Source organism: Phaseolus vulgaris, chromosome 8 (assembly GCF_000499845.2).
Source record: "Phaseolus vulgaris cultivar G19833 chromosome 8, P. vulgaris v2.0, whole genome shotgun sequence".
NCBI lineage: Eukaryota > Viridiplantae > Streptophyta > Magnoliopsida > Fabales > Fabaceae > Phaseolus > Phaseolus vulgaris.
Genome location: NC_023752.2, coordinates 60758060 through 60782112, shown reverse-complemented (window position 1 = coordinate 60782112; position 24053 = coordinate 60758060). Strand labels below are relative to the sequence as shown.

General features: G+C 30.6%; 3 protein-coding genes across 3 annotated transcripts; 1 reads left to right on the top strand and 2 right to left on the bottom strand.

The window, feature by feature from the left end:
* The first annotated feature begins 1068 nt into the window (after positions 1–1068).
* On the top strand, positions 1069–4352 carry LOC137823723 (zinc finger CCCH domain-containing protein 66). The gene is made up of 2 exons (XM_068628960.1): positions 1069–1303; positions 1866–4352. The coding sequence occupies exon 2, from the start codon at positions 1905–1907 to the stop codon at positions 3972–3974; it is 2070 nt and encodes a 689-aa protein (XP_068485061.1). The 5' UTR covers positions 1069–1303; positions 1866–1904; the 3' UTR covers positions 3975–4352.
* Positions 4353–6501: 2149 nt separating this feature from the next.
* Positions 6502–8459, bottom strand: LOC137823722 (uncharacterized). The gene is made up of 2 exons (XM_068628959.1): positions 7318–8459; positions 6502–6927 (listed from the first exon to the last, which is right to left on the bottom strand). The coding sequence occupies exons 1-2, from the start codon at positions 8207–8209 to the stop codon at positions 6542–6544; spliced, it is 1278 nt and encodes a 425-aa protein (XP_068485060.1). The 5' UTR covers positions 8210–8459; the 3' UTR covers positions 6502–6541.
* A 10389-nt stretch (positions 8460–18848) lies between these two features.
* Positions 18849–24009, bottom strand: LOC137823720 (omega-3 fatty acid desaturase, endoplasmic reticulum). The gene is made up of 9 exons (XM_068628958.1): positions 23829–24009; positions 21440–21795; positions 21260–21349; positions 20974–21040; positions 20750–20842; positions 20464–20649; positions 20280–20360; positions 19954–20091; positions 18849–19271 (listed from the first exon to the last, which is right to left on the bottom strand). The coding sequence occupies exons 2-9, from the start codon at positions 21724–21726 to the stop codon at positions 19098–19100; spliced, it is 1116 nt and encodes a 371-aa protein (XP_068485059.1). The 5' UTR covers positions 21727–21795; positions 23829–24009; the 3' UTR covers positions 18849–19097.
* Positions 24010–24053: the final 44 nt, after the last annotated feature.

Here is a 24053-nt window from a genome sequence, read left to right as displayed (position 1 = left end):
TTTAGCTACTTACTCCTTCACATTCTAAATTAATCTCTATTAGTCTTTCATAGACTAATTTATAAACTGAAATATTAGTAGCTAAAACCTTTGTAGCTAATTTAGATACCAATTTATAATTTTTTTTTATTAATAATAGAAATCACTTTAGATACCAATAATATTTTAGTGTCTAAAATAATATCTAATTTGGTCAATACAAGGACAAAGTATTTTTTATCTCTAAATTTTATTGTTATTTAATAATTTTCTTGCAGTGATATGATATGTTATGATAAATTATTTTTTAAACCTCATACTCAATCATATGAACCTCCTTTCATTCTCATCCATGTAGATGAATAAATGAAAAAGTGTTTTAAAAGATGTGATTATTTTAAGATGAAAGTTAAATAACTATATTTTTTTTATATATTTTTTGTTTTTTAAAATACTCAATTGTCATTATAATTACATTAAATTTATTCTAAAATTATTTTTTAAATTCTTACAATTTATTGATGTGAAGAAATCATTAAACAGATGTGCACTAAATATAGGTGACATACACATTTTTCTTACATTTAAGGAAAGTCTTTTTTTAAAAATGTTTATTTTTAAGTAAAGCTAACTCAGTTTTTAAGTGTAATTCATTTTAAACATAATTAAGTGAAATAAAAAGTTATAAAAATCTGAATTTTAATCTTTTTAATTCTAAAAAAAGTTGAGTCAGAATTCTTTTAAAAAATATGACACTATAGAGCTAAAAATAACTTCAATAAAAATAGATGGTTTAGAAAATTCTGGTAAGAAATTTCTATTGAAAATATTTTAGTTATTTTTTTAATTTTGAGAAGTAATTGAAGAATGCATAAAAAAAGTAAATCTTTTTGAAAAATAGAAGTTGCACAACTATTTTTAATGTAGACATAATTTTTTTCCTAAGAAAATATTCAAACTAACCTCTCCAAATAAGTAATAATATAATTTTTTTCCTTTTTCAAATTGATTAAATGTTTAAACAAGCACATCAGCAACATCTAGAAAGTGTTTTCTAATAAATAAAAGTAATTGTTCAATGAAGAAAGAGAGCAAAAACAAAACCATAAATGAAGTAGCAAAGGAAGAAGAGGAACTGGTGACTGGTACTCAGCCATGTGGGGTCCACTTTTTTGACCCAAACATTAAAAGAAAAATAAAATAAATAAAATAAGAACAAGGGTAGAAGAAAAGTCTTCCACTCTCTAAAAAGCTTTGCAAGTATTAAAGAGCAGGCACAAAACCAGAGCCTGCCTTCCTTGTTTTGTGTGTTTTTGTCTCCAAGGTATGTTTTTTCTGTTCTTGCTCCTTCTCTTCTCTTATTCACACTAATGGGTGTTCCAGTTTCTGTTCAAAAATGATTTTTTTACTAGTTTTTCAGACTACTGTGATTTTCCCTTGCTTGCCAAGAAAAATTCTGAACATGATACGAAGTTTTTTGCCTGAGAATGTTGATTGATGGTGAAAATTCAACTGAATCATGTTAAAATTTGTGTTTTTTTTTTCTCTAACAAGGGAAAAAAAGGACAGGTTGTACATGCTATTCTGTTTCTGTTTGAGACGATTTTTTCATTTTTGTTACCTGGATTGCGCTAATTTTTATAGCTGTTGGTGCCTAATTATAAAGTACTATCAATCTTTGTCAATTTGATGTATGCTTGTTGTAAATAGCTTTCAAAGTTTCAAAGTCGTTTATTTTCTCACAGATTGGGGAGAATCTTCCTCTTAATTTGCATTCATCTGTTTTAATTTTGTTATCTTAGATAGTGTTTTCCCTGGTTTAAAGTTGAATTTGTTTTCTGGTGCAAATAGCGTGTTAAACCTGTTTTGTGCTGTGATTTTTTCAGATTCTGCTGAGGTTTTAGGGGAATTTATTGCATAAATCCATGTGCGGTGTTTCCAAGGGGAAACCTTCTCAAATCGGTTTGGTGATGGAGGAAGAGTGTGGAAAAGAAGGGATGCATCACAGAATTTCTGCTTTGCTTGAGTTTTCTGCTGCGGATGATCTAATTGGCTTCAAAGAGGCGGTTGAAAAGGAGGGTCATGATGTTGATGGGGTGGGGTTGTGGTATGGAAGGCGTGCTGGCTCAAAGAGAATAGGTTATGAAGAGAGGACTGCTCTCATGGTTGCTTCTACGTTTGGAAGCCTTGATGTGTCAGCTTATATTCTTGGAACTGGTCGTGTTGATGTTACCCGGGCCAGTAGGTCAGATGGGGCTACTGCTCTTCATTGTGCTGTTGCTGGGGGCTCTGCTGCTTCTGTTGAGATTGTCAAGCTTTTGCTTGATGCATCTGCTGATGTTAGTGCTGTTGATGCTGATGGTAACAGGCCAATTGACTTGATTGTTTCTGTGGCTAATTCTATTTTCAGTCCAAGGGCCAGGGTGCTGCAGGCCCTCCTGGAGGGTACCTGTGATGCTGCTGATCAGACATGTTTCTCACTTCCACAAGTGATTGACCAAATTGAGGAACAAAGGCAAGAAACGACCACACCCCGTGTTTCCAAAGATTATCCCATTGATCTCTCCCTTCCTGACATAAAGAATGGGATATATGGCACTGATGAGTTTAGGATGTATACATTCAAAGTGAAGCCTTGTTCCAGGGCCTATTCTCATGACTGGACCGAGTGCCCCTTTGTTCATCCAGGGGAGAACGCAAGGCGACGTGATCCAAGGAAGTACCATTACAGCTGTGTCCCTTGTCCTGAGTTTCGCAAGGGATCTTGCAGCAAAGGGGATGCCTGTGAGTATGCTCATGGTATATTTGAGTGCTGGCTTCACCCTGCCCAGTACCGGACCAGGCTCTGCAAGGATGAGAGTGGATGCACAAGGAGAGTTTGCTTCTTTGCACACAAGGCGGAGGAGCTTCGTCCCTTGTATGCTTCTACAGGTTCTGCTATTCCTTCTCCAAGGTCCTATTCTATCAGTGCTTCTGCATTGGAGATGGGTTCAGTTAGCCCAATTGCACTTGGTTCTCCATCAATCTTGATACCTCCTGCCTCAAAACCACCTTTGACTCCATCTGGGGCATCTTCTCCGGTTAATGGTTCCATTTGGTCTCAATCTAATGTTGCAGTCCCCACCCTGCAGCTGCCCAAAAGCAGATTGAAGGCTGCATCAGCTGCAAGAGACGTTGATTTGGATTTTGAACTGCTTGGACTTGAAGCTCATCGGCGTAGACAACAGCTAATGATGGATGAGATGTCTGGTCTTTCCTCTCCCACCAACTGGAAAAATTCCATGCCTAATAGTCCATCTTTTCGTGTTTCTCTGAGTGATCACATTGGGGAGTTAAATAGGCTTTCAGGGGTGATGCCTTCCAACCTTGAAGATACTTTTGGATCTCCTGAATCATCAATTTTGTCTAAATTCCATGGAATCTCACTTGATGTTGCAGGACCTCAGTTACAATCTCCAACTGGAATCCAAATGCGTTCGAACATGAACCAGCAGCTGGGAGGCTATTCATCGGGCCTTTCCATGTCAAACATGGTTGAATCGAGACCCTTCAGGGTTGATCCATCTGCTGAAGGAGCCTCAGTGGCTTTGAATCCAAGAGCTGCTGCCTTTGCAAAGCGTAGCCACAGCTTTATCGAGCGAAGCATGGTGAACCATCATTCTGAGCTTCCTTCTCCAAAGCTCTCCACCTTCTCCAACTGGGGCTCACCTGATGGAAAACTTGATTGGGCCATAAATGGAGATGAGCTGAATAAACTGAGGAAATCTGCCTCCTTTGGATTCCGAAGCAGCAACAGTTCCATCACAGTGGCTTCAACCAAAATGGCAGCAAATGTTGATGATGAGCCAGACGTGTCTTGGGTTAACTCACTTGTCAAGGATGCTCCACCAGAATCTGGGGTCGAAGATCAGCCAAAACAATGCCATAATGGAACAGAAACAATTCCAGCGTGGATGGAGCAAATGTACTTGGATCAGGAGCAAATGGTGGCATGATTGAAACTCCCTTTCCCGTAGTAGCAGCTCCTTATTGCAACTCAAAACTTTATTTATTTAATGATTTGTTTTTTGAATTTTATAGAATTTATTTAGATGGTGACAATTTGCAAAAAGAACGGTGAAATGGTCTACCAAGGCTAGGATATAGAAAAATGGGCAGGGCGCAAGTTTTCTGCTTCAGTAACTACCCGTTGCTGGGTTAATTGATTCCATTTTTTCCCTGATCTTTTCTTCATATATATGTTCCATTGAGTATGTAAGTTGTAACTTCATTGACTGAATCACAACAATGTAGTGGGGGGGATATAGTATTCAATACAATGAGACTGGAGATGTAATAATTTTTATTAATGCCCATTCTAAATTTGCATATCATGTATTCCTGGCATATTCCTTTTATTCTCACTCTAACTTTCTTGGACATTTTCTTGTGTTGGTAAGTCATCATTCTTATCATCGAAATCTTAGGAACACTTACATTATTATTACCGAAACCATCAAATAATTAAGGTTTTATTTATGGTTCTGTAGTACGAAAAATAAGTAAAAGTGTGTTGTTAAACCATTGTTTTCACACTGCTGCACCAGTACAAGAAGTCAGTCAGCGTGTGCATGTTTTGACATTACCATAAGTTCTGATTCTTACAAATAGTGACTCATTAATGTCTCTGTGAGTCAATATTGGCGATTCTGAATTTTCCCATTAGCCATAGAAGAATGATTAAGTGGGTCCAATCTAGTTGTACAATTGTACTTGGCAGTTTAAGTTACCTTGTCTTGAAGAAATAGGATAGCTTTATTTTTGTTATGTGGTCTCTAGCAACTTATTGTGTGTGTTTTCCTAAACTCGTTTTTCCACATGCTCCACCTACTCCTTGCTCTGCTACTTTTCTTCAATCAAAGTTACATTTATTGGTTCTTTGTTATGAATGTGGAGGATTATAAAGCACTAACAAAAAGCATTCTCAAAAGCTAACGTATTGCACTTGGGCTTTTATCAATCCTTTTTAATTTGCCCATTCAACAGTTTCGCCACTTCACACCTCTAAACATATTTTGGTCCATTTTTGTCAGACATTGAAACTTGTTTAATGACAGAGAAGCACTGGGATGAGGAGTAAAAATAGGTTACGCACCTTCTAAGCTGCTTTTATTTGACTCATTCATCCTTTTAGATTATATTCAAGCTAAACTGAACTTCAATATTAAAACAAATTGGTTTGTTGTATTCCAAGCTAAGGTAGTAAATATCATTACAGCTTAAATTTGAGTTAAGGTAGTAACTATCTGTGATACACATCATATCTTCATCACTATAATATGTAATAATGATGTGCAAAAAAGTTATTGTAGTATCTGTTTACTAAATTGTTGCATAAATAACATTCCACTTAAATTATTCTTTTATTAGATTTCTTTTATATTAAGTAGTTGTGTTTAGAGTGAACTGAAGTAAGTTCTTAAAAAAGATACCAAGAATGATTACCATTATAGTGAATATGAATCATTTAAGGCAGCATGAACATCCATGTAAAAAACTGGCTAACATTTACATGCTTATATGTTTCTTTGGTCTTTTCCAAGTAGCTTTTATATTTTTTATTCGGTACAGTATTTGGCCTCTTGTGTACAAATGAAAGAGTTTTACTATATCATGAGAGACGAAAATAAAGGAATCTAAATGATATACATAAAGAAGAAAGAGACTAAAACCACAAATGAAGTTAAAATACAATTCAGCTAGTGACAAATAAAAAGTGATTTTGGTTTTGGTATTGATTGAAGGGTTGATTTTGGATCAATTGTAGCTTTAATTTAATATTTTGGTGGACACAGCAACATTTGGACTCTTGTGTAGAAAAAACCCATCTGCATTACACTTGTAACTTCCTCAGGAAATGAAGTTGACTTGCTTGTGCTGTGTGAAGTGCATTTCAAGATGAAGTTTGTTATTTCCACATCGATGCTTTTATAATTTCAATTTCTCTATACTTTTCTTGTTAGGAATTTAAAGATAGAAAAAGTGTCTCCAAGGTCGCTTTAACACAGTGGATACATCATTTTGGCTTATTGTGTAGGAAAAGGAAAAAGCAAAAAGAAAAATCTTCCTAGTTGCCTCATGGAAATAAATTTGACTTCCTAGCTAATGCCTTGTCCACTGTGTATGTTATTCTAAACTTTTTATTTCATCAAAATGCTTTTAATCATCTTTATAGTTATTTAACTATAACAAAGTTAAAGATGCACAAGAGTGATCATGATCATGATCATGCTGTGTTTCTTCCCCTGCTTTCTTATATTAAAGGTGTAAGAATGATGTAAATAAAATGATGATTTTTTTTTTAAAATTTTATTTCTATGACATTTCAATAAGGCTAAGGTTGTGGTCTTGTCTCGTGCCATGTGTCATATTTAGATAAAGCTCGGTCGAAACACATTGCAGCATTGAAACTAGCAAATAAATGAACAATATCCTTCATGCAAAATGTGACAGACGGAATCAGATTTTAAACAAAACAAGAGGGAGAATCAAAATCTTTTTACACTTCATTAATTTGCTTCTTTTACAAATTTTGAAGTTGCAATGCTTTCAAGGGATTCCCAACAAGTTGATCTATGAACTCATGTAACAATTGATCAAAAATTTCTGACTCAAAATCTCCACATAAACTTTCAAAATCACCTTGTTTCTTCCATTCTGCCTCTAACTTGTTTGATCCCAATTCACCTTCAACTAGCCTACAAATTTCTCCCCAAATATCTACACAATCTTGGCTTTGCTTCTCTTTTCTCTTAGATCCTTCATGTTTGTTGTTCTCAATTGTACAAACCTTCATCTCCTCCTCAATCATCATGTTACTATCACAATTCAGAACACAAAGCTTGTCATTCTCAAGCTCTGGAGACAATTTTCTTCTCCAACTCGCATCAACACCAAAAGAATCCACATCTACAACCAGTTTATGCATAATAAGTTAACAAATTAAAACTTGGGGAAAAAACTCTCACCTGACATGATGAATCTAAAGCTAAACACACAACTGCTATGACCATATAAGGAAAAATTGATCAAATTATATCTTCCTCCTCTTTTATAAAGAAAGTATTAACTACACATTTATAAACTCATCAGAAAGTAAACAATTACGTCCATTTAGTCCAGAAACATGCAATCTATAGCCATTAACTTCTCATTAAACCTGCAAAATCTAATATGCAACATGCAACCAAAGAACCTCTAAATAAAACAAGTTAAAATATTTAATGTGTTGGAAAATAAAACACATTGGATAGGGAGTTTAGAATTATTCAAAATTGAACTTAACTTAAAGAAACAAACCTGTTCCAGGAACTTCCCGCTCAAAATCAAAGATAGAAACCGGACTTGAATCTTCTGAACTACATTCGGTGTCCACCTTCTTTTCTGCATAACATGCTGTTCCCTTCTTTCTCCTCTTCATTTTCTCACCATTGGTTACTTCCTTGCGGTTCATGTTGTGTGAGAATCTCACCGTTTCTGAATCAAGGTACTCCTTTTCAAAACAAGCCATAAACTGTGTAGAAGTGTTGGAAAATTGAATTTTATGTTCGTCATCATTTCCAACATTGGCAGAAGACATGTCACAGAAGTTCCCCTTCTCATCATGCACCTTTTCTCTCTTGTTTTTCTTGAACTCACCTCTCTCTTTTAAACCCTTTTCTTTTTTTCTCTCTTTGGACCTGAATTCTCCACAATCACATCCACGTTCGAAGCTGAGTACCAAGAAGTTCTCATTTTCAAGCAGAGTTGGGACCTCACGGAATGATGAAGATTTAGCATGATTGTGAAGACCCTCCATTCGCTTGCATTCCCCCAAGTAGTCCACAGAGTTCATGGATTTGCTACGTGAAAGTGAAGAACTTGATTCAATGGGTCTCTCCCTGTCACCCATTGATTCCAAACCCATTAATCTTTCCACTAACCCAGGAGTGATACTACTGGTGGTGGTAGATTCATTGTCTTGTTTAGTCTTCAATTCTTGAACTTTTCCACTCATCTTTGACACTGAATCAAGTTCTCTTATTTGGTCTGATGGGTGTGTTGGAAGGCCACCAGAGCAGAGAATCCTGCGCAAGATGGCAGTGAGACACCCTGCTGTGGCACTTTTGGAGTTGCACAAAGATGGATCCAAGCTGAGGGTGGATGAAGATGATGGGGTTGATGAATAAGATGGTGATGTGAAGAGCTTCATGTTGAAGGATCTAGTAAACAAGCAAAAGAGCTAAAGAGAATAGAATGATGAAAAAAGTGGAATGATTTTATTTTTGGATTTCGAACTCTCCAAAGAGAAAGGTGCAATGGTTATGAGATGGGAGCAAGCAAAAGTGAGATTTGAATTCTGCTATATCAGAGAGAAGGGTGGCGGGATCTGCATTTGAATGTCTGTGAGAGGTAGCAAGTTAGAGTGGGGTTACTACTTTGCTTTTGACCATTGACAAGTCAGTTCTTACTTCATGCCAATATTTGTCCTTTTATTTCCTTGCTTGGTGCAAACAAAAACCCTCTCTTGGGGCGCGTTGAGGTGCCACTTTTACCACCTTCATTCAAGTTCAAACACTGGGAAAGGAAAAAAAATGAAAAACGAGTGGCCTTTACATACATGGTTTTAGCACACAGATTTTTCAACAAATAGTTGTTTGATTTAGCAGAGATAATGTTTAATTGTAGATTTTCTTTTAAAAACTGAGTTACAAAATTTGGTATCTCAATCTCAATCAAGATTCTTCTTTTTCTAACCAGTTTCCAGACATGCTATGTAGCATGATCCAAAAATAATCTTGGTCTTTAAACAGACCACTAGAAATCCAAATTTTAGGTAGTGAAGTTTGTATATGAAAATGTTGTCTGTTGAGACATACACCGAATTCAGCTAAAAAGAGTATAAATTTTGATGATAGATGATGAGGGTCAGATTGTGTGGTTGGTTGGTCTAACTTGTAAGCTTAGCAGTGACTGTATAGTTTGTAGTTTTGCGTGGAGGGTGAAACATTGACAGAATGTGTTTGTTTTTTCATGTCAGAGTAGCTGGTAATGTCAGTGGCCTGCCAAATTCTTTTGGGTTCTGCAGCCGAAGATACTGACTTTTGGTTGTGCTTGTTCCAGCATAGGCACTGTTTTGGCCTTTGGAGGGAAGGGTTAGAAGGAAGGTTGATAGCAACAGTACAATACCAGTCCCCACAAGTTATGGCAACTGTGTTTGCATCTAATTTGGCTTACAATAAAAAGTAACGGATTTCAAAAAGTTCTTACACTTATGCATTTGTCTTAACAGGTAATGTTTTTGCAGCCAAATGTTTGTACTTAGTGAGAGTTTCAAGTTTTGAAAACGGTTCCAAAGTTACAAAAAGCCAAAAGATAAAAACCGTAACTCAACTTTCTTTTTCTTTTAGAATATGAACATAACTCAAGTTTTTAGCTTCCTCTAAATTCTAAAAGTTAGAGAACCTGAAAAAGGTAGGTTAAGACTTTGGATTTCAAACTAAATAAAGGACTTAGTGACATGTTTGTTTTTAGATCTAAGAATTCCAATCTATCTTGGTTAGTTAAATTTAATTGAAATTAGGAATGTTTCAACTTAAACATATCCTAACTAAAATAGGTAACATTTTATGTACAACTCATCTTCATGAGTTATAAACATCCTTAATCTAACTAGTTAAGGTTTGGCATTCTCTTTCTCAATGTTTATTAAATGCTATAAAAATATAGTAAACTAGTATATTTTTTTTAGATTTTGTTTTGGAACTTATGTTTCAATATAGTCGTCCAACATTGTTTAAGGATAAACTTGTGACGAAGTTTAAAAACTTCAAAACGGACCATACCTTAAATGCAGTGATTGATATTAACGATGTTATCTTAATGGACTTAAGGTCAAAACAACTTATATTAACATGGTTATCATCAAATAATTATAAAAAAAAAATTATCTAGAAAGGTAAAACTTATTTAATAGACATAGTAGAACTTTTAATTGACTATTAAACATGAATTTCGCAAATTCAATAATAGTATAACAATTCTATCTCTTTATAAGAATTCAATATATTTTTACCATAAAAATGAATTATGAGAAATGTTGCAGTTGAGATTAGGAGGAACTTGAACCAATCATAGAAGTAAAGGGCATGGAAGAAGGTTTGATTTAGTGGATTGGGTCAATGAGTTAACGGAAAACTATTTCTTTCTCACCCCATGCTTTTTTTCCACCTACACAGAAGATATGAAATGACAGTTTTGGCCTTTTTCATCTTTTTTACTAACATTCCTCTTCTTTTTTTCAAATTCTAAAATTTGAAATACATTTCTTGAAAGGTATTTTTTTTAAAAATGCATTCTGAATTCTAGAGTTTAAAATATTTACAAATTATTCAATTCGCAAATGAAAAAAAAAAACAAATTCTACACCTTTTAACTAAGGGTAATTTGGGAGTTGAAAGATTTATGGAGGTGAAAAAAAGAAAATACGGACGAGTAGAAAAAAATTTCCTAATTTCTAAAGGGAGGTTGGAAAAGTTAAATAAATATTTCATGCTTTATATTTTTGAGATTAGAAATTTGAAAACATGTTTTGAATTATACAATTTAAAAATATATTTTCCAGTATATAATCTACATTAAATTACGTACTTTATAAACATTTTTATTTTGTATAATCTAAAAATATATTTTAAATTACAAAATATAGAATATATTCTTATATTACATAGTTTAGGATGTATTTTTAAATTTAAAAATATATTCCATATCACACCATCTATACTAATTTTTAGATTTTATAATTTATAATACACTTTTTAATTTTAGACTACACAATTCAAAATCAATTTCCATATTATATAATTTGCAAATTTTCTACATCTGTGAGAATAGGGTAGAAGAAGAAAGTATAAGATGGTAAAAGATATTATCTTTAAAGAATATTTACTCGAGAAAACTAAAAGAATATAAAATAATATTACTTGAAAAATGTTTTTTTAAATTGTTTTTTTAATATTTTCATAAAAGAATTGTATAACAAATATGTCCTAATGTACTTACTTAAATAATGTATATTATTAGATATAAGAGTTACAAAACAAGCCTATTCATTTAGTTTGTCATTAACTCGTTTAAAATGGAACACAAGTTGACCTTTTATAGATAAAGCAGGTTAAAAATTTAACTTGTCCTGTTTATTTAGTAATTAATTGGCAGATTAATCAGTCAAAAAGTAAATAAAGTTATTGTTGGATTTACAAAAAAAAAACATACCTAAAAACTAAAATTATTTAAATAAAAAGTTAATTAGATATTTATAAAATACTAGTGGTAGCATTATTTTAAAGAATTTTTCATAAATTTACTTCAATTATAAAATCTTATAAAATTCACATTTTTGTAATTTTTTTTATTTACACCTTATTTTTTTACAATTTAAAAGATTATTTCAATTAAATATTTTTTAGACCATAATCTTATGCAAAATTTTAGTATAAAATTTAAGATTTACATAATGCCACGTGGAGATTCTTATGATAACTTGACTGAAAAATGCTTTGGAGATCTTCTTCTATGGAAAAGATTCTTTCATTCTTATTTAAAATAACATTCAAACAACATGTAAAACAAGATCCAACAAATTAATTAACAATTCATCCAATAATCCAACATTTCAAATTTAAAACATTTTATTCATATCTGTGATGCTTAATTACATTTTTTAAATATTTTTACTTTAATGTGTTTAATGTTTGTGCCTTTAATTTTAACCACTCAGATTTTTTTTTTATAATTTATAATTTCTACTTGAAGCTAAATCATTCTCTTAAAAAATCTATCTAATACACTTATGGAAAATATAATGGAAAAGTGAGAAGACAAAAATGACTTCAAATTGTTGATTTCGATCGTATTTTATTTTTTTGGGTAAAAAAATATTTTAAATTATATTTTTTTTTGTAAAGATTAAATAAAAGAATTGAAACAGGAAAAAGTACAGTGGTAGGAAAATATTAATTATAGAAATTTAGTATTGAGTTAAATTTTTTGAAATAAAATAATGGGCTCGTGGTTCACACTCCACTAGTGTAATTTTGTGTCCGCTTCACGCTTTATATGCTCCTTTAACTCACTTTCAAACACACGCATAATATACCGTATACCTCCCTATAACAAAGTTATTCTACACGTTTTAGAGGTTATGGATTGTACCGGAATAATAAATATAATAAATTTCAGATCGATCAGAGATTATGACATTTCATTTTATAAATCGATTTTATGAGGTTAATTTAGATTTAAAGTTTATTTTTTAATTTGCTATCAGAATAATTTCGAGTCTATTTTGTTGGGTTTATCAAATCTCTTGCTATCGAATCATTATCAAACCACTCATAATATATGATCTCATAAATAAATTGATAACCTCGACATGAGGAGATGTGTTATTTTATAGTATACTAGTGGGTGCAACCCTCACCTTATAAATTAGTTTTATGAGATTGAGTTAGACTTAAAATATACATCTTACTAATTTCAATACTAATCTAATAAATTTTAAATATCATTGATATTATTTTGAAAAGTAAATTTTAATTTTACAAATTTACGGCTAGTTATATATTATGAATATTAACAATTATTTTATTACACTCTCGATTTTTTAATGGTCTTTTAAGAAAGGACTAATCAGCAAAAATAGCTTTAAATGGTAAAAATTGATAGCGACAATTGAAACTAAGGCATCTTAACCATTAATTATATATTTGATTAATATATCCAATGATTATTATTATATATTTGTCTATAATAAATCACATGAGTCATGGTCAGAGTTTGTAGATATGCGATTAAATTAATAATAATATATTTGTCATGGTAAACAAAACTAGAACAACAGTAGTTATGTTGATAATAATAACGAGATAATATTAGTCATGTTTTTATTATTATTAGTTAAAATGTATTAAAAATTTAAAAAAATTAATAGATTTTATTTTTTAATTTCAAATAAATTTTAACCAACATTTTAAAATATGTTAAGAGTGTATTATTAAGACTTTTTTGAACACTACTAAAATGACGATGAAACAGTGTAAATAGTTAATTGTAAATGTATATTTTTTTTCTAAAGAATATATTTTTTGGAAAGGCAAAGAAATTATAATAAATCTTGAAATTGATTGAAGAACAAGATGTGCAATCAATCCAACTATGCATTGAATAATCTCTGCAGTAAATAATGATACATTTACTTGATCCAATTATTTTTTAAGATTAAGGAAATTTTATCTTATTCTATTGGGGTATGAATTTAAATAAAATAAAATAAACAAGTGAAAATTAAGTTCAACAAAAGCTAATCTTTTATAATATTGTTTGTGGTCAATATTCCTAATTTTGTAGGAGTGCTTCAAGCATGTTCCCTAATTTTAGGGTCACTTGTCCTAAATAGCAAGTGTAAGAAGGTACTTGGGTTTTGCATATACTTAATACACCAACCAATAAAATGTCTGAACATAAATTATTAAGATGGTTGATAACATTGTATTAATGTAGAAGTTGTAATAAATTATAATCCGAGTATACTTTAAAAATTTTAACATTCATTATAAAATATAAATATAATATTTATGAAGTACAAATTTTAATTACTTATCACTTCTATCACTTTATTTACAAAAGGTTTAAAATTCGATTTTCACCATTTATATATTTTTGAACTATATTATTTAAAAATTTCTGGCATGTAATAATCTTTACCCTAATAAACATAGTATCAGTATTAACATTGAGACATTATTTCAATAAATCGAAAATGCTGAGGTGTCAAATAGTTACCTATCTCACATTAAATATAAACAATAAATATTATATATATCGGTATAGATAATAAATATTCATAATTAGTATTCATATTATGCCCTAGAAAATGGGGCAAAAAACATATAAACTTACTTGTTATTCTTCAGTAAACTTTAGGACACAATAAATTGTTTGGCTGAAAAGTCAATAATGTTCTTAAATTTCTGTAACTGCAACCAACAATGTACCTACTCCTTAAACAATTTAAGAAAATTCAAAACAATGCCAATAAAATGTGTTGTCCTTTAAATAAAATTAATTGATGGGAAATAAATATGTAAGAAATTATTTATTATTGTCTATATGAGTATTTTTTTTCTATTTGGACATTTTTTTCCGATAATAAGAATATTTTTTTAGATTATTGACTTAGTTGATCCATTTCGTCATGGATATGAGTAGTTATTGATCTTCCTAGAAATTTACAACACATGTGAGGGCCATGAATGAAGTTTGGACTCGTATATGTTGCCAATAATCTTATTTTAGACGAAATGAAATTGAACTTTGTAAGTCTTGTAAATGTTCTGTAAACTGTAAATTAGGTCAATTTATGTAACAATTGCAAGTGGCAAGTAAAACAAATGACAGTTACATGAAAATAATAAGAGTTTGAAATATGTCACAATCACACCAACAATCATTTAATTTGACTATGTATGACATTGGTCGTCGACCAATTTGGGGAGTCATTGTCTTCTAAATATCAAACTCTGAATTTGTCTGATTATAGAGTTAGACATGACACTTGTTCAATTTCTTTTCATTTTTCTTGGGTAAGGTTGTGATATCTTTAGGTTATTGATGTCCTACTCGCAACATGCATTATGTTTCCATATCAGTTTTTTTTTTCAAATGTTGTTTTAACAAGAGCAAAAATTGGTAATGAATGTTCCCTTTAAAATAGGGTTCACACATTCAACTAAGTTTATTATCATGTGTTCATACCTCTTACCTCCATCAAATGTTTGAGTTCACTTCTCTAGTAATATTTGATTTATCTATTAAACTACTTGATAGAACTCAGACCTAATAATTGATAACTTAACTTGAATAGTGAGTTGTTTATTTTACATCCTAAAACAATATAGTCAGGTAAATTAAATAAAAAGATTTCATAAACTAATAATAGGTAATGCCCATGTTAATAAATCGTCTCTTCATCTCTGAATTTCTGGTTGAAGTTGGATGCAATATGTCATATGTAGTATACTGAGTGTAAGCCTTGTTCCTCTCATCCAACTTCTTCATATTCTAAAGATGACCAGATAATTGATTCTCTATATGTTATCATGCATAAGTTTGGTTGTAGTGTGACTCATTGGCACAATAACTGGAAGAACCTTATCTAAGCTTCCTTTGTCCCACTTTCAAAATTTGCAATGCTAGAGGAAATATGTTTCTATTTCCATCTTGAACAATTGTAATCAATAAAGTAACATGGTATTTTTCACTAAAAAATGTCTTGTCCACCTGAACAATCAATTTGCAATAATTAAATAATTTAATGTATGGTTTGAACACCCATACCACGTGTTACATGATAAAAACTGAGGTGTCTTGTACACCGTTCACAACATAAGGATAAATAACTTATTGTACAACTATTATGGGAAAAATTTCTTGTATAGTATGTAGCCATCTCGAAAGTTCATCATATGAATCCTCCCAGTCACTGAACTCCATGATTAAAACTTTATGTTTAGGAAGTCATGCTTTTCTGTAACCATGTCGACTTTTGATTTATGCTATTAATTTTTTTATAGAAATGGAAGGATTTGCTTTTATCAAATTGAGCACAATGGTAGCAATTTTGGTGATCTTGGGAGAGAATGTTTGATGAGCATGTGTGAGGTACTTCAATACTTTTAATCACCCAATAGTGTCTGACTTTACTAAAAACAATTCTATCTATTTCTCCATTGACACTCATTACCATAATTGGTTGCTATATATCAACGTTACTTAGATTCAATGACAAAAAAATTATACCCTTGCTCAATATGGTATTTGCTTAATGGTTATTACAGTCAACCTCCTTTGAAAGAAAACACATGTGTTCATGAAGATCACATTCAATCATATTCATAGAGGAGTTAGTTGGATGTGATGGAATAAGGTTCTTCAAAACTTGAGTCGTGATTTTTTCCATATCTACTAAAATTATTAATCATATCTCGAATAATATGTTCTTCTTCTCATGCAACCATTTTTTCTCCAAATAACATATGTTCATCTATAATTAATAAAATAAAAAATTACCATAAATTTAATCTATTACTATTAATATCTTCGGAATGAAAATCCAATTAAAAAAATTGCTAGCATGATTTAATTATTTAAAAATAAATTATAAGTAAAAAATTCAATACTAACATATGAGAGTGAAATAACAAAAAAAAACTCAATATTGCACTATGGTTTATCTTGGGATAAAATAATTGAAATCATCAATGTACACAGAAAACAACATTATAAATTGAAAATATTGTACCTATTTTATGCACAATATTGCAACATTTGAAAGGAGAAAATAATTATGCAATAACTAATCTAAATTAGTTTGAAAACCTTAAGAGAGTGTATGTTATTCTGCAATTGATATTCTTTATATATCTATCTATATATATAAATATTATATTCTTTTTTATTAATTATAAAAAGAAAAAAATAATAAATTATACCTATGCATGGCTTTTGTATGAATTTTTTTTTATCAAATAATTCAACGACTTATTATTTTTAAAGGATAATTATATTTTGACATCTTCCCCTTTTTTACACCTGCATTACAAATCTTATTATATCTTAATAATCTTTTATAATATACAATTACAATTATATTTTATATTTCTTATTATTAAAATAATCAAATCAAAAGAGTTGTCTCAAAGTATATTTTTAAAACATTTTTGTACTTCCCGACAAAAAATTACACCCACTTCTATAAAAAAAAATAAAAATCTTAGTACACAAAACATCATTAAATATAAGAAAGTGTGTAGGATTTGATTTGATGTGTCTTGTGTTTTTAAGAAAGATTTTGGGAGGAAAGAGAAACATTAAAGTCATGTGATTTGGTTTGGGTTCACATGCCTTTGATCAATTCTCAGAGTGTAGTGATGCAATCCATTTCAGACACTACGGTTCATTATGCCGACATCGTGTTCTTATGTCAAATATTATAAAACTATAAAGAGAATAAAGATAAAAAATAAAAAATTATTTTTTATATAACTTAATTTGTAGGAATTTTCTTAAATTTTTTTTAATTTATATATAAAGTAATTTTAGCTTTTGAAATATTGTATATATACTTTTAGAAGTTTTAAAATATTTTTTTATCAAAATATGTCTATAAATTAAGTTGTAAACAATTTTTTTATATAATTTTTTTAAAAATTTTAATTTTAATTTTTTATTAATTAATTTTCATTTGTGAACAATATTTTATTATTGTTTCTAAAATTATTTAGAAAAAATCATCAGAAGTCAACCCTGAATGTAGTGCTAATGTTAATGCTAATCCACGTCTCAGTCGTAGTAAAAGGTTGGGAAATTCCTTACAATTTGTGTGTAACACGTTGTTAAGAAATGAGTGTGCTAATGTAATTTTGTAAAAATAATATTAAAAAATATATAAAATAAATAAGTAAATCATTTTAAATCACAACTTCGTTATAAAAAGTCATATTTAAACTTTATATTATGTATATATTACTCAAATTCGTATTCACATTTTAAGAATTTTAAAAATACAGTAATGTAATAGTATTAAATTTGAGAAAGTTTTCAATAAGGTATTTGTAGTGTGGCTTAATTTGATTTTTTTTAAACATTCAATCAAATATAACAATTATATGTATCTCGATTTGAACATAAAATATTTAATCACACTAAACTATTTTTTTTTTTATTTAGTTTCAATTGGCTTTTCAAATTTGTTTATATTTCTTTTATCAGTACATATACTTAGTTTTATCTTTTTGATAGGATCAGGTCTAATGTTGTATTACAGTGAATAATTTTATTATTTATTATACTATAATTAAATATCTATTATCTTCTACCTTGTATATGATATTAAATAGTTTATTTATACATATTAATATTTTTTTATCAATAAAAAAAATAGAATAAAATATAAAGATGTAAGTGTTTGCCGTTTTATAACAAAGAACAAATAAAGAATACAAGTGAGTATGTTGTATTCATACACTATAGCATAAATACTAAATGATAAAACAACTCGAATACATAAGAAATGGATATTGAATTGTATATGAAATTTGTTTATAATATTTCACAAATGCAGGTTTTGTTGGATTCAAATTAAATTGTTTATGAATTGTAAATAAAATTGTTCTTTCTATATACATTTTCTTATGTAAAAGTTTTACTTTCAATAATCTTATGTAAAAGTTTTACTTTCAATAGTTTATTCTTATAATTGTTTGTGTGATGACATAATAGGACTATACTATATAGTATATATATATAAGAGCACGTACATGAACAACATTTAAAAAATAATAAAAACTTAGTTTTATTCATGTATATATTTATTTATATGGTGTACATTTAAATTATATTTTGAAATGTAATTATTTCATCCACTTGTTATTATTTTTTTATATTATAAAGCATATCTAAAAAGATCATTATGAAAAATAGAAAAACACCAAATAAATGAAGTGGTTATTTAAAGATATATGGCACACTTTAAAACGTTAATTCAATTTAATGGTTGATAATGTTCCAAAACTATGACGCAGTTTTAGTTTCAAAGTTTTCAAAGATCGAGTGAATAGGATAAAGATTTATCAAAATCTTTTGTTGTTTATGCAAAGCATTAACAAGGGATAGTTAAAGAATGAAGAATAATAGTTGATTTAATCCTGAATTGAAATTAAAAAGTAAAAAATGAAAAATTAGAGATATATAAGACATTGTTGCATTAAAAGAGAGAGAGAGGAAGTTGAAAATTGTTTTGAAAGGTGAGAATACATTAAAAATATAGAATGGTCCCATGTGAAGGCTCTGTGAGAAATGAAAACTGACAATTCAATATTTATTAGCAGAGCTATTAGAAATAGTATTATTCCATTGAGCCCCACTCTATATTCCTGTCTCTCTATGCAAATTGTTCAGAAAAGGTTAAAGTCCAAAATGTAGCATTGAAGAAATGAGTAATTTGAGAAGCTAGAAAACAATAGATGGACCAAAATTTGAAGTCAGTCTCGGTGCAAGTGAGGATCGGTCTGATAGTAAACAATGTCTCCAGTGTCACTCACAAAGTGGTCTTCTCTCATGCTCTTCAACAAATACTTTATTAGATGAAATGGAATTGGTGCAGATCTCTCTGGCTCACGGTAATACTCTCCAAGAACTGATTTCGCTGCCTTTGTCTGCACTCATTTACCAACACATATTCATCTCATTACATATACCAATGTAACACAACTATGCTATACGACATAAATACAGATACACGTATAATTTCTAAAGACATAGAGACAAATATACATATAATTTCTAAAGACATAGAGACAGACACATATAATTTCTAAAATAATACGTGTGTTCTACAAGACAAGGAGAAGTTAGTTCAAAAATACGTGTGTTCTACATGGAGAAGTTCAAAAATACGTGTATTCTACCAGGAGAAGTGTGTTCTACTGGGAAAAGTTCAAAAATACGTGTATTCTATCAGGAGAAGTTCATGAATACGTGTTCTACAAATTCATCAATATGTGTTCTCCTTAAAGAGAAGGATTGGTGTCCGATACGTGTATCAGGATTTAAGAGACGTGTCTAACTCCTCCAACTATCATACTATCCTGTTAATTCTGACATTTGGTTAAAATACTCAAACCACATGCCACTTATTACTTGTGCCATCTAAGTTTTCTGAATTACTAGTTCTGCCCTCAACATGAAGACAAGTTAAAGTAATAGCCAATTTCTGATTATAAAATTGCAAGTGGGGTGCAGAGAAATGGTTTAAAAATAAGGGAAAGGTTACATGGAAAAGAGTGAGTTGCAGGAGATAAAACAAAAGTAGGTTTTGGAGGGAATAAAAAAGTGTACCGCTTGAACAAGGTTATAGTGAGGGATTTGAGGGAAGAGATGATGGATAACGTGGGTGCCAATGTCATGGTGAATGTTGTTGATCCAGCCATAGTCACGATCCACAGTTGTAAGACCTCCTCTTAAGTAACTCCATTCCTGTCCAATTCAGTTCACCACAAACTGTGTTATTGCTTTCCAAAAAACCAACACACCTCACCTAATTTCTGCTACGGCTAAGCTTAAGGCACATGTAAAAGAAATTAAAATGATTTGTATCTGAGGTGCTATAATAAGAGTAAGATAAGAAGTGAAAAGGATGCAACAGAATGAACTGAATTTGTTACCATGCCGCGGTACCAAGGTAGTTTCTTGGGGTGACCATGGTGATGCAAATATGTGACAAAGTCCAGCCACATAACAAATATCTGCAATGTTCAAACAATTATATAATTAATGGAGAAGTGGTAACTATTTTAGAGTTCAAAAAGAGGAGGAAAAAGAAGTAACAGTGTAGGAATGAGGATTTACCCAATATGGAACACCATAGACCTTGAGCATCAGAAGTGGACTAGTGATGAAGGATAGATAGATAAGCAGAGAAAACATGATAACCCAACATAGTGTTGAAAGTGCTATTCCTTTCCTCTCATTGGGTGGGAACAAATTGCTGTAGGGATTGAAGTGAGAGCCTTCCTTTCCGGGGCTTCTTCCAAACTGAAATGAGTTCAAATCACAAACAAAACTCATTACTTTGAACTGAATAAAATAATAACAATGTATTGTTGTTTCAATTCCTGGTAAAAAAAGCACTCACCAAATAAATTGGATACACAAACAATGGAAATGGCACAGTGAATCTAGCAAATCTTGTCACGTAGTCTAGACTCTTGTAAATCTTCTCTGTTAACTAAGACAATGACACAAAAAAAAAACCATGTTGAAGAACAGTCTCATGAAGTATAATAAGGGTACCCTTTTTCTTGGGTCTGCAAAATATATGTAATAATTGAATCACGGTAGAGGCAATGAATCACATACTGGCACCCATGACTCGTCCTTCTCAATGTGTCCATGGTTTTGGTGGTGAGTTCTGTGGCTAACTCTCCTGCAAAATCCATGAGAACAAAAATCAATTTGGTTGGCAAAAGTGTTCAGTTACACAGCCCAGATGTGATTTTTCAGGTCACTCAGAAGTAGATAGTAGTAAAACTTTCACATCCCAGATGTAAGTTTCAATTAAATGAATTTTCAAACATGCTATAAAATCTTAAAGAACAGAACTTCCAAGGACAAATGAAAAAGAAAAGAGATGCCATGAACCAACCATCCATGGTATGGAACGAGAATTGAGGAATGCAAGATGTGTCCCACCAGGCTGTTCAGCAGAGGGCTGTTTGAAAAGCTTCCATGGCCACTGTTCAATGCAGAAAGAAGAACTTTACAGAACAGAAAACACAAACATCCTGAACAATTTTTGAAACTCAAAACAAAATCAACACATTACCAGTCATGTCCAAGCACAAATATAGCCCAGAACATTGTTCCCTGAACAGGCCAATAGAGGAGCCAGAGAAACCAGTTGTTGAAGTGAATTGCTGCCACCACCAATGCAGCAATAACCAACACATCCCTGAGAACATAACTGAGGGATCTCCAAGGGTTCTTGACCCAGCAATGTTCTGGTATGGCTGCTCTTATTTCAGCAATCTTGAAGGGTGGAGGAACAGTTGGGTCAAAATCTTTTGAGTGCCCATTTGCAGCATAGGCTAAAGGCTGTGTGTCTTTAACCATTGCTGCTTGATTCAGTGGTTCTAGGTTTCAGGGATGTGTGGTGGGTGAGTGGGGTAATTGCTTTATCTTCTGTAGTACAAACCAAGAAGCATAGATCTTTGTAAAAATTCACGCATGGGGTCGTGCATTCATATAACCGCAGGTTGTAACAGTAGTAATAATAATATAATAATGCAAAAACATTCTACTTTTACTTCAATTGCTACCCCATTATTTACCTTCATTTGCTTTACCATAAGAACTCACAAACCAAGGATCATACATGCCATCAATTCTTTCATTGTTCTACACAATTAATCCCACTCTTTGAATTCCATCTCAGGAATAAAAAAATTCATTAAATATTAATGTGCATTTCACACAATTAATGTCACTATTTCGATTTTAGACTCCCATAATAAAATATTCATTAAATATTAATTTGTATTACCCATCAAGCATTTTATAAAATATCACACTTTTTTATTATTTTGAACTTCAATAATGAAACAACCTAATTAGGGCGACTAACCAGGGTAAAGGGTAAAATGGTAAACATATTTATGAATTATTCCTCCACCACTTTAGGAGATGGAAGTGTGTCTAACAATGCAGGCTTTATATCACGAGAAACTAAACTACATGAGACAAATATTAATTTTAAACTTGTTTCTTCTTATAATGTTTGTTTAGTACTACTTGTCCATTTTTTAGTATTAAAGTTTTTTTATTAAGGATTAAAGTATGTTCCTTGCTCAAATTGGGGTAAGAAACAAAAAAAAAAAAAACTGTCATTAGTTAGTTAAGGCTGTAAAAATGAGTTGAAAATATTTTTTTGGAGATTATATTGGACATGTGAAAAAAAAAAGTTTTTACTCCATGTGGCACAGACACTGACACGGATACGGAGATACGTAAAATCTCTAAAATGTAGGATACAAAGACACAAATCTATATATTATATAATTATGAATTATATAAATTGACAATAATGATTTATGTGCACAAGTATGTTCCAGATTATTTTTTGGAGCAGAAAGATGTTTTTTCATGACTAATTCACAATAATTTGTTTCTTATTTTTATAATCATAATAACAATTTATACAATAAAGTTTAATTTTGAGAAAATTAATGTAATTTTCCTTTTTAAAATTATGTTATAATCGTATTAGAATTGTAAAAAATCTAACAAATACTTTTTGAATTGAATACTTCACGGATACGTGTCCTACAGGTGTGTCATACGACCGACATACTGTTTAAGAGGAGTGACCGAACTTCATCTTATGACTCATTTAAAGATTTCAAAAATTGTTAATAAAATACAAAATTTATTGGGAAAAAAATAATGAATGAAATTTAATAAATGAGAAGTGAGACTCGTATTGTTTTCTAATAAGTTTTAATTAATTACAAAGAGTATAATATTAAATATTTTAAAAAATAAAGTTTGAATTTCACTTATTCAACCTGTTTGAACCTTATGATTCACATTTCATGTTCATATTTGCAAACTTATCTATAAAGTAAATATATAATAAATAAAAAATTCATTGTTTCTCAACAAGTAAATATATAACAAAAAAGGAACAAAATTATTTCACACTCTCAACAATAAAACACTTTCAGTTGAAAAAAAAATAATATAATAATATTTTTGTCTTTAAAAGTAAAATTAAATATGGTTAAAACATTAATTTATTAAATTGTGAAATGGGTGTATTTATTGTGAAGGATGTAAATATGAAAAAAATATTATTATGAAATTGGTTCAACAATCCCTTCCCTTATAACCCAACCATTGGACTCACCTAATATAAAGGGATACAAAATCTTTTGTGAAAATTCAAAAACTAAATTTGTTTAAGAACACACAACAACAAACACATTATTCAAACACAAGATATTCAACTTTCTAATGATTTTCTGATCTGAGTAAATAGTGTAACAGCATTTCCATATTCTGATCTGATTATAACAAAATTATTCAATTTCTTCAACCAAACAGGTTGTCACTAATTAGATGAATCATGTTCATAATCATGGATCGAAAATTACATGTATGAAGCAACAAAATCCACAACAGATTGAAAGAAAGTGAGAAATAGGAGAAAAACTTACAGAAGGGTTCAGCAATCTTGGAACATATGAAAACAGAGTCTTTATCAGAACATTGGTTTCAGTTACCACCCAACAAAAACATCATCAGAAGATATAGAAGTTCATTCGTGAAACAGAAAAGAAAGCTGTGGTAACTAAGAAAGAAAAATATGGGTCACAATAAAGAGTAAAGAAGCAAATCACCTTTTAAATGTGTTTGTTTCTAACTCTTAGACACAACGGAAC

Excerpts from the sequence above, each read along its gene's own strand:
- LOC137823722 (XM_068628959.1), bottom strand. The coding sequence starts at position 8,209 with ATGAAGCTCTTCACATCACCATCTTATTCATCAACCCCATCATCTTCA. Across the intron at positions 6,928-7,317 it reads GCGGGAAGTTCCTGGAACAG|ATGTGGATTCTTTTGGTGTT; the intron begins GTTTGTTTCTTT and ends AACTGGTTGTAG.
- LOC137823720 (XM_068628958.1), bottom strand. The coding sequence starts at position 21,726 with ATGGTTAAAGACACACAGCCTTTAGCCTATGCTGCAAATGGGCACTCA. Across the intron at positions 20,361-20,463 it reads TCTATGGTGTTCCATATTGG|ATATTTGTTATGTGGCTGGA; the intron begins GTAAATCCTCAT and ends TGAACATTGCAG. Across the intron at positions 19,272-19,953 it reads ACTATAACCTTGTTCAAGCG|ACAAAGGCAGCGAAATCAGT; the intron begins GTACACTTTTTT and ends AAATGAGTGCAG.
- LOC137823723 (XM_068628960.1), top strand. The coding sequence starts at position 1,905 with ATGTGCGGTGTTTCCAAGGGGAAACCTTCTCAAATCGGTTTGGTGATG.